This window comes from Rhincodon typus, chromosome 2, assembly GCF_021869965.1.
Source record: "Rhincodon typus isolate 14 chromosome 2, sRhiTyp1.1, whole genome shotgun sequence".
NCBI classification, from domain to species: Eukaryota; Metazoa; Chordata; class Chondrichthyes; order Orectolobiformes; family Rhincodontidae; genus Rhincodon; species Rhincodon typus.
The window spans coordinates 63,323,025-63,334,733 of NC_063333.1; the positions used below are offsets into that span (position 1 = coordinate 63,323,025).

The following is an 11,709-nucleotide window of genomic DNA, read 5'->3' on the forward strand; positions in this document are numbered from 1 at the left end:
GCCTCAGCAAAACTCAAACTTATTCTGAACGAGCTCTTTTTAAGCAAAAAAAACCCTTAAGATTGCAACACAATCTAAAGATCATGCTTTAAAGCCCAGAAATACTCACCAATCAGTTTTAAAAACTGCTTCATTTGATAAAAATACAAAGCCTTCTTCTGATAAGCAAACACATAGCGTAAAAAAATGCTACTGAACATTCCAAATTTTTTCATTATTTTTTTCGATTAATTATTTTTCAAAAACTGTCAGCAACCCCCAAGCCAGCCACTTACTTTCTCTTAATATTACAAAAAAGTTATTACTGTTATTGATAACACCAACAAACTGCACAATAGATGTGTTTACTCTTAGTATGGTTGCGATTATAAGCAGAAAATTGACAAACATTTCTAATTGCAGCATGAAACCCAAATGCTAAACTGCATACACTGTTGACTGATGGCAAACCGATGTGCCAAATCTCCACTCTGCTTTCTGGTTGGTTGTTCCCAGTCTACTATTATTTGGAAGATTTAAACATATGCCTGAAAAAAAGCAATAAAACTAATAGTGCAGCAATTGTAAAAATCTCAAACTGCAGCAAATAAAATAAAGGCTCTGTGGATATAATTTAGTTAAGACTTCAGACAATTATAAACTCTCATAACCATTAAAATTGAATACACTTGGGTAAATCAGTGTTTAAGGATATAGATACACACAATCATACACTTTTTTATAGTCAGTCAGTATTGGATGCATTCATAAACCTATATCTTTATCAATCTCCAAATCAAAGTGCAGAGTATGGATTGTGAGTCAGGTTTATGCTTGCCCAATAAGTTATATTTTCCTCAGAGACATTAACTATTTAGACAGCAGAAAGAATGAAAGTGCAACATTTCAAAACGTAAGGCTTGGGTCACCTAAATGTGTACAGCTCTAGAATTGTATGATTGACCAAGAATGTCAATGGTAAGTTTCCTACAGTATGACCTCTCAGGGCCATCTTACCCGTTCAAGCAATGGTTTGAAGAGTTATCTCATCTATCAAAATACTGAATCTGCCATGGTTCACCAAACTGCCTCTCTCAGCAGGCTAGTTCAGTAGAAATTGATTTGAGCCAAGGAAATCTTCTGATGAGACTAGTTTTGAGTTAGTTATTAGACAACGGACAAAACATAGATCCAACCTTTGCTAAGGGAATTGCAAGACCAACTCATGAACATGAGATGCTTAGTTTACAAATGAATTTCCAGCAACTATTGACTACAGAATGAACAATCACTCTACTCCAGGGAACACTTATTCCACCAACTAGAGATTCAATAGCAGCTTCTTGTCTTGGAGCAATTTAATAAAGTTGAGGTCTGAACCCTAATTATGTGATTACATTTTTATATAAGTAGGAAATACCTTCCAACAGTAGTGGTTCAAAGTTTCTTCAATCATTTGATGGAAATGGCTTGTAGCACGGTGGAAGAGTCTCCACATTGAGGTATCTGATCTGTTACTGATAAACCTTAGGCATCAACAGCTGATTAACTCAGGTCCTCAGGTAAACGGTTTTAATGAAGAGATGTGCCAGACTTGAAGCTAAATGCTGTTACAGTGTTCCTAGCAAAACTCTGATATAGGGAGAACATTCGTAGTTTTCCATTTCTACAACAAACCCAACCCTATCCTTGGCAATGGACTTCAAACCAGGATGAAAAATGATTCAGGAAACTTGTGCATAATGTATTTTGGATAATGTAACCTACATCTGTTACTGTGCTATTAGCTGAGTAATGCACGTATAATCTACTTTCTTTTAGCAAAGTGCTTCATTAGCAGACATGTAGCATACATTGCTTCATTGTTCAGCTTGAGTACAGAATAATTCCCATTACAAAAGCTCATTAGCCCAATATATTGCTCTGCATAAACCTCAAAGATCTCTAAGCTCAAAGATATCTTCACAGGTTTTCCAATTATCTAATTCCAGTTCAATAACTAGCGACAAGTATAGATGAATAGACTTGATACCTGAAAGTGACATTGAAGACTTGTTTTACAGAGGCCCTCAAAATAGAGGCTGATATCTTGCCAGGCTCTACTTGATAGATGAACAACTATGGACTTTAACTTCAATTTCTTTCCAGCTTTGGCCACAGCAGGAAGATGTTCATTGACCACATCATTCACAGTCAAATCTACACTATTGGCAGTGACACACAATGCAGACACTTTTTTTGCCAGGCATACGCTTCTTGAGCCTAAACTCTTTGCATGATTATGCATAAAACAGAAGCCAACAACCACATAAAATTGATGCACATGTCACATGAAACCAGATGTTTTACAAAACATTTAACCTATTTGTTACGAACAAAGTCAACAGCCATTGGTATGAGAGATAGTAGGACAACAAGGTGCAGGGCTGGATGAACACAGCAGGTCAAGCAGCATCATAGGAGCAGAGAGGCTGACGTTTCGGGCCTAGACCCTTCATTGGTATGAATTTTCTCAGTGGCAGCAAGTGGTGTAACTTTTAAGAAAATATCATGTTTTAAATAACTGTATGTCACCAACAACACAGTGGCTTTGAACCCTTGTTACTTAAGAGGAATTTAGATTTGGAAGTTCAAATCCTAAATGGAGAGTGGAGATTGCAGGGGCACTGGCCACAGTCTTTCAGCCTTCCTTAAGCTTGGGGAGATCTCAGAAGGCTAGAAAATTGCAAATATTACGGCCTTATTCATGAAAGGTTGTAAGGAGAAGCCCAGCAATTACATATTTATCAGTTTAACTTCAGTGGTGAGGAAGCACCTAGAACAATTATTCAGGATAGAATTATTAGTAACAGAGAAAAAAGTGGGCTAACTAGGAACAGTCAGCATGGATTTCCAAAGAGGAAGACATGTTTACCTAACTTGGAGCTTTTGAGGTAACAGCAAGGCTTGATGACGGTAACTCTGTTGATGTGATGTATATGGATTTCTAGAAGGCATTTGATACAATGTCACACCAGACACGTGAGGAAGGTTATGGGTCATGGAATAAAAGACACAATAGTAATGTGGATATAAAATTGGCTGAATGATAGTAAAACAGAGTAATGGTAAATAGACATTTTTCAGGCTGAAGGAAGGTTTATAGTGGATTGCTCCAGGGGTTGATATTGGGATCCCTGCTTTTCCTCACATACATTAATGATCTAGATCTTGGTGTGCAGGTGACACTTCAAAGTTTGCAGATGATATAAGACTTGGAAGAATTGTAAACCATAATGAGGAAAGTATAGGACTCTAAAAGAACACAGTCAAGTTGCAGATTGGCGGATAGGTGCTAGGTTGGACTTAATGAAGAAAAGTATGAAGTGATGCATTTTGGCATGAAGAACTTTGAAAGATAATACCAAATAGGGGTTACAATTGTAAAGGGGGTGCTGGAGCAAAGGGACCCAACTGTATACATGTACAGATCAGACAGCAATTAATAAAACATAAAGTATGTTTGGCTTTATGATCAGGAACATTTGTACAAGAGCAAGGAGGTGCACATTAGCACTGCTGCCTCACAATGCCAGGAACCTGGGTTCGATTCCAGCCTTGGGCGACTGTCTATGTGGAGTTTGCACATTCTCCCCATGTCTGCGTGGGTTTCCTCCGGGTGCTCCGGTTTCCTCCCACAGTCCAAAGATGTGCAGGCTAGGTGGATTGGCCATGCTAAATTGCCCGTAGTGTTCAGGGATGCCTAGATTAGGGGGATGGTTCTGGGTGGAATGCCCTGAGGGTCAGCGTGGACTTGTTGGGCCGTACATCTTGTTTCCACACTGTAGGGATTCTATAAGGAGGTGATGTTGAACTTGTATAAGACACTTCTTAGACCTCAACTGGAGTATTATATGCAGTTCTGGTCACTTCATTATAAGAAGGATGTGAATACATTGCAGGGCATGCAGAAGCAATTTACAAGATTGTTTCCAGGATGAGCAACTTCAGTTAGGAGCATAGTTTCAAGTTGGGACCATTCTCCTTGGAGAGAAGGATAACAGGAGATCTGATAGAGGTTTTCAGAATCATGAACAGGTTTGATATGGTAGACAGGGAGAAACTGTTCCCTCTTGTAAAAGAATCAAAAAACCAAAAGGCACTGATTTAATGTGATTTGGAAAATAGCAAATTTTATGTTACAGAACTTTTTTCACTTAGCAGGTAATTAGGATATGGCACTGCCCAGAATTGTGGCGGAGGCAAGTTCAATTGAGGCATCTAAGAACATACCAAATGAACATATTGATCAAAATAACGTGCAAAGCTGTGGGGAGAAAGCAGGAAATTAGCAGTAGGCAATGATGCTCATTTGAACAGCCAGTGCTGACACAATGGGCTGAATGGTCTCCTTCTGTCTTAACATTTCTATGATTTCCACTCTATGAAATACTCAGAAGAAATCCAAGAGGAGACAATAGAAGTGCAAAACGCTCAACAACCAAGCATTCATATATCCCACATCTACTATGACACTTTGTAATTGATAAATTAAGTGATAGAGTAATCAGCACCTAAAATTATTTTTGTCTGCTTATTCACATCTTGGGGGCAATAGTGGAGCAGTTGTAATATTATTGGCTTAACAATTCAGAGCTTCAAGCTAAGACATGGTTTGAAATTACACCACAACAACTACTGGAACTTAGTCTCAGCAATGCTATGAAACTATTATTGCTTGTCATAAAGATCCATGCGGTTCACTGATGTCCTTTAAGGAATGAAATGTGCCATCTTTTCCTGTGAGGCCAATATGTGACTCCAGATCCATTGTAATGTGGGTGATTCAACTACCCTCTGAAATAATCAAGCAAGGCACTCAGTTCATGAGCATTTAAGAGATGAAAAACAAAGGCTTCCTTTGCTAACAATAGGCAGATCCCATGAAACGGCTTAAAAAATCTTGGATGAGTTGCCGTTTTGAATCAAACCTTAATGTACATTTGTTAACTGCTCCCATCTTGAGCCAGAAAAAAACCCTGTTATAACAGTAAGATTAGCAAATCAAACAGAGGGCACAATATGATTCCTTTTGATAATATGTACAGATGGTATCACAATAAAATATTGAAATTCAAGTAATGATTATAGTAAAAGAATGCTTTATTAAAACATGTAAACATATTTATAAAATACAGAAACTAAACCGTTCATACTGACAAAAATTTCTGTTAATTATGCATATTTTATTCCCAGTTTCTGTTCCTGTTTTAGGAGGAAAACTGACTGTCATTATTGGTTCATTTGATTTATGGAATTTCTTTATGGATGTTCATATACAGTAATGTGCTAAAATGGTGCAATAATAGGCACAAAGCAAATGGCATTTTTGCTTCTATCAAATCAAACGAAATCATCACCCAGGATTCATCACTACCCCATGACATCCCTGGATAGCACATGTTGGGATGTTGATTGAAAATATATAGTGTCAGCTACAACGTATTCTTTAATTGATTAGCCCTGTAGCACTCATGATCAAAGTTCATACATGAGTAATGGCTACTTGTGAAAGGTTCCAAATACTGGCCGAAACCCTTACTTCAGTTTTAGATATCCCTTACAGAAAACAAATTGAAAAATTTGGGGGAACAATGAATAGAGAATTTAAGATTACAGAATTTTAAATGCAGAAGTGAAGAGGAACAAATGTAGCGTATAACAGGAAAAGCATTTTATGATTAAATGGTCAAAATTCAAAATAACAGTTGAAAGTGGGAGCTTTTTCTTACCACAAATTCCTCCAATTGTTTATATTTCTTTTCCCGAAATTCACAGTAATTTTTCATTTCCTTGCATTCAGGGCAACAACGGCTGGTGTCCACTCGAATACACCGAGGATGCAGACTAGGGCACTCAGGTTTGACACACAGTGGACCATCTTCAGTGCAGACACACGGGCAGGCAGCAGGACCTGGTGTGAACTCCTCTCCAATTTCATACACAAAACCATTCTCATCCATGCAGCCTTTACCCCTGTAATCAGGGTATGAATATTCAGAGGTCGGTGCAGCACCAGTGACTGTGGGCCATGACTCAGGCCCATCGGTGGTGTCTTTTTGGGGCTGGGACACAGAACAGGGAAAGCAGAGCATGACGAAAAGCAGGCACCAGGTGAAGACAGGTGAGTAGATAATTCCAAGGGCCATGACAGGGATTTGTTAAGGGCATTCCTCACAGCCACAACTTCTACCACTAGGACAAAAAGAGCACAGTTATTTACAGTGTGGGTATGGCAGCTTTAAAGGAGCATCGTCATCTGATAATGCACCTTGAAAGACACTTCTGTTCAAAATGGCTACTTCATATAACAATCTCCCTGTTTGTTTCAATAAGTATAAGATTTAATCTTAAATTAGCACATTGAGGTAAATCACTGTAAATTATAAATTGGTCTTTGAATTTAAATTAATTTAAATGGACAAAATTCCTCTAAGGAAGAAAAGCCGTTTTTTCCCTGTTTCCAGGGAAACACCCCAGTAAAGTAACATTGTTTCTTTAACAATTAGATGTTTTTGTCATTTCAGAAAAAAAAGTTCAAAGGAATTTGCAATCAGTTTAGCATCTGTATTTGTGATAAGGTTTATGAATTGAGAGAGTTATATCTTTAGTGTTTTTAAAGTAGGGAATCTGACAAGTCAGCGTGAGGCTAACGATTCTCAGGTGAGTAGCGGATTCCTTAAGATTGAAACTCAGTTTCAAAGTTGAATTTGATCTGTTTTCAGAAACAATTAATAAACTCTTCATGTTCCGAGCAGTAACGGAGGTGGCAGTTTCTTTGTATCAATTACTTTCAGTGAGCCTGTCAACTTCTGTCACATCTGAAACTTCACAAGGACACTTGTAGCAAGGCAATACCACACAAACAAGGCACTGCCGTGAGATGAGAAAACCAACCTGTTCGCCCCCTTCCACTTAACGCGGAACAAATTGCACAGCGTCGCCAGTGTATATTTTTGTTTAGGCTATCACGCATCAGGGTGAACGCAGAACACAAAACAAACGTCGTGCCCCGATAATTGCAGCATGCATAAAATGTGGTGGCCTGTTTACCGAAGGTCTGAATGTACTGGGACAGAGGGGGAGATTCCTGTCGGAAAATGCAGCGCCTGGTGGCATCCTCATTGTATGGAGACGAGCAGCTCGCGGACACGCGAGGTTCACTCCCGGCAGCGAACTGCTGGGAGCCGCAGCCCAGCCAGCGGCAAACCTCCAGACGAGCGATGCCGACCGTATCGCGACCATATCTTTTCTTTTTTAAATAATTTAAAATAAATTCCTCTTATTATGTGACGTGCCTTGTTTGCAGAGGATAAGATCGCTGCTGCGAAGCCTGAGATCGCGTGTAATGCAGCTGTTGCTGCTGTTGTTGCTAACGCACACACAATCCAGTCAACACACAGCGACCACAAACTTTAAATAAAATAAACAGCAATGCGCGCTCGCATATATTTATCGATGATGGTTTTCAAACAATCCGCTGATTTTAAGTGTCTGGCAACAAACTAATAGAAGTCAGAACAAGTTACCTGCGTGATAGTCAGTCATTGTGCGTTTTTTTTTAAAAAAGGTAAAGAAAATCTGTGCGTCGGACGGGTCACTATAATTGAGGAAAACCCAAGAGTGTTTTCCATACCTGAAGGGTCGCCGCTATTTGAAGGGACTTTGGCGGGCAAAGCTCGGAGCTGTCGACGTGGGGACGTGTAGCCTGGCCGATCCAGCTCAGGATGTGGCCGCTGGAGCCTTACATTTCAAAAAAAAGGATGAACGCCGTTGACCCGAAATAATGTAACTCCCGAACTGAATTCCGAGCCCCAGCAGCAAGAAGCTGCGGCAAACAGAGAGACGTACACGGTCCAGGGGGAAATCTGCTTCTCTGTCTACTCCATCTTCACGACCTGTGAACACCTCACACTCGGAATGGACCCACAACCACCGGCAAACTCAGTCCTGTTGGAGAAAATTAATTGAGTTATTTTCCTCCAGTATAAATTCGCAGGCTTTATTTACCGAGATCCCGCACGGTTTCCAAACAAACCTGGCTTTTGAGGGAGAAAAGTCCCAAGTCGAGCGAGTGGTCAAACACTAATGTGGCACCAAATTATTCCAAGTGTCCAAAAGCTGTGTATGTAGTTGAACCTTTTTTTCTTTTTGTCACTTCGCGAGCTGCTTAAATAGCAAGTACATGCTACGTGTGGATTAAAAGAAGATAAAAGTAAGCGAAATGTTGAGAGTTGGAATCGAAATACAAACCTGATAAGCGGGAGAGAAAGGTTGGGGAGGAAGGTGTGAGACGCTTTTGTCAAATTATGTCCATTTCGTGTCAGTTACTTTGAGATGTCAACCCCAAAAGCTGAACTCTAGTTATTGAAAAAAAACGGGAGGTTCTACCCTACTTTCCAATCCTCCTGAAGATTGAACAAAGGCGTGAAGAACGCAAAATACTTCACTGAAGGATCTGTTGCTTAATCTAGCCAACGCACTCTGCTTTTGTTTCATAGCTTGTTTCACGTTTCTTGGCTCCTCAGAAGGGGCCAGAAGATAATCTCCCCAAGAAAACATTTTAAGAATGAGCCAAGGGATAAAATTCCAGGCCCAGTCTAAATTGCAGGCAGTGGCTAGTGGGGTCAGTAGGGATGGGTACTAGGACCCCAAACATTCAGAATAAATCTTAATAATTTAGATGAGGGAACAAAATCTAATATCTCAAAATTTGCAGATGACACCAAGTTGGGTGGAATGTTGAGCTGTGAGGATGATGCACAGATGTTGCAGGGTGATTTGGACAGGCTGAGTGAGTGGGCAAATGCATGGTAAATTCGTTATAATGTGGATAAATGTGAGGTTATCCACTTTGGTGGCAAAATAGGAAGGCAGATTATTATTTGAATGGCTGTAAATTGAGAGAGGGGATGTTCAATGAGACCTGAGTTCAATGAGAGCATTTTCTTTCAAAAATAAGTGCCCACGTGCAGCAGGCAGTAACAAAAGGAAACTTTATGGTGGCCTGCATAGTAAGAGAATTCGAGTACAGAAAAAAGAATGTCTTACTGCAGTTGTAGAGGGCATTAGTGAGGCCTCACTTGGAATAATATATGCAGTATTGTTCTCCTTATCTGAGGAAGGATGTCCTTGCTACAGATGGTGTGCAGTGTGCAGCGAATGTTTACCAAACGGATTCATGGGATGGCAGCACCAACATATGAGGAGAAATTGCATCAGTTAGGATTATATTCACTGGAGTTTAGAAGAATGAATGGAGATCTCATAGAAACCTACAAAATTCTAACAGGACTAGTCAGGTTATTTGCAGGAAGGATGGTTCTGTTGGTGGTCAAGTCCAGAATCAGGTTTCATAGTGTAAGTATAAGGTATAAACCTTTTAGGTTGGAGATGAGGAGAAATGTCTTCACCCAGGGAATGGTGAATCTGTGGAATTCACCACCACAGAAAGTGGTTGAGGCCAAAATATTGTGTTTTCAAGAAGTAGGTAGATTTGGCTCTTGTGCTAAAGGGATGAAGGGATATAAGGGAAGGGTGGGATTCGGGTTTTGAACTCACTGATCAGCCATGATCATACTGAATGGCAGAACAGGCTTGAGGGGTCAAATCACATACTCCTGCACCTATCTTCTACGTTTCTATGTAAGTAAATTTGAAATCCTGAGCCCCTTGCAAAATATAGCTGAAATTGATATGAACTTTAAAAGAATAGGACAGCAAAAGTGCCCATAATTCAATGTGAACAAGTGAGGCCCAAAGAAAGTCCTGAAAACTCTTTGAATTTCAACTTGTTTAATCATCATTCAGTGTGCAGCCCTATTTAAAAATCCATGACTAGAAAAAGTTTTGTTTTCAATTTTTAATAAGAAACAGAAAAAATAGGCAGGTCTCAATGAGTCAAAATATTTTAAGAAAGGCTGAAAGAGTTGCAATAAAAATATATTGCCTACAGCATGCATGCCTAATAGTCAGTTGCATGCAATAGGCAAATCTAAGAGATCCCTCAACCAACTGAACAGATTCAGCTCTGAAGTCCAGCCACATCTAGTCATAAATCCTGCTGGATAATTTAATACCTAACTGGAAGAGGAGGGTCCACAAATATCCCCGTTTTCAATGGTTGAAGAGTGCAACACATAGTGCAAAGATAAGACTGAAATATATGCATCATCGGCAAGAAGTGCTAAGTGTTCAATTTGAGTCTCCTTCTGAGATCCCCAGCATCACAGATGCATGTCATCAGCCAATTCAGTTCACTCAACAGGATATCAAGAAATGGCTGAAGCCATTTGGTACAGTAATGACTTAGTTCTTGAAAACATCCCAACAGTAGTACTAAAGATTTGTAGTCCAGAATTACCCATACCCCAAACCAAGATGTTCCAATTGCCATTGGCATCTAACCCACAACATGGAAAAATGCCCAGCTGCTTCCTGTCTACATAGCAGCATAAATTCATTTTGGCCAATTATGACCATTCAATCTATTTGCAAATATCAGCAAAGTGATGGAAAATGTTATCGAAAGTGCAATCAAGCAGCACTTACACAGCAATAACCTGCTCAGTGGTGTTTAGTTTGGATCTCTACCAAGGCCAGTTAGCTCCTAATCTCAAAACAGGCTTGATCCAAGCAAAAGAGGAGAATTCAAGAGGTGAGGGTGACTGTCCTTGACATAAAGGCAGCATTTAGAGTCATTGCATCATACAGCACAGAAACAGATCATTTGGTCCAATCAGTTCATGCTGAACATAATCCCAAACTAAACTAGTCCCACCTGCCTGCTCCTGGCTCATTTCCCTCCAAAACCTTTCCAATTCATGTACTTCTTCAAACATCCTTTAAACATTGTAATTATACCCACATCTACCACTTCCTTAGGAAGTTCCTTCTACACGCGAACCACCCTCTGTGTAAAAAAGTTGCCCCTCATGTCTTTTTAAAATCTGTCTCCTCTCACTTTAAAAATGTGCCCCTAGTTTTGAAATCGCCCATCCTAGGGAAAAGACAATTACCATTAACTCTATCTCTACCTCTCATTATTTTATAAACGTCTTTCAGGTCACCTCTCAACCTCCTATACGCCAGTGAAAAATGTCCCAGCCTATCCAGCATTTCTTTATAACTCAAACTTTCCACACCTGGAAACATCCTGGTAAATTTCTTCTGAACCCTCTCCAGCTTAATAATATTCTTCCTATAACTGGGTGACCAGAACTGGACACAATATTCCAGGAGAGGCATCATTAATGTCCTGTAGAACCACATCATGACTTCCCAACTCCTATGCTCAAAGGACTGAGCAATGAAGGCAAACATTGCCAAATGCTTTTTTAACCACCCCGTCTATATGTGACGCAAACTTCAAAGAATTATGTACCGGCACCCCAGGTCCCTCTGCTCTACAAAACTATCCAAGGCCCTGCCATTAATTGTATAAGCCCTATCCTTGTTTGTTTTACCAAAATGTTGACCGATTGTGGCAGCACAGAAACCTAGAAAAATTGAAGTCAATAAGAATGGGGGGAAAGTTCTCCACTGGTTGGAATCTTACCTGAAAAAAAAAGAAACAATTGCGGTTTTTGAAGGTCAATCATCCCAATCTCAGGACATGTAAGAAGGAATTTGTTAGAGTAGAGTCCACAGCCCAATGTCTTCATCTGCTTCATCAATTACCTCCCTTCCATT

The 11,709-nt window shown here is 39.8% G+C and overlaps 1 protein-coding gene across 1 annotated transcript in view; it reads right to left on the minus strand.

The window, feature by feature from the left end:
* vwc2 (von Willebrand factor C domain containing 2) overlaps window positions 1–6,113 on the minus strand; it is a 150,118-nt gene extending 144,005 nt beyond the window's left edge. Inside the window, exon 1 of the mRNA XM_020512617.2 lies at window positions 5,751–6,113. Coding sequence (XP_020368206.2) covers window positions 5,751–6,113 — 363 coding nt within the window. The remainder of the gene's footprint in view (window positions 1–5,750) is intronic.
* Window positions 6,114–11,709: the final 5,596 nt, after the last annotated feature.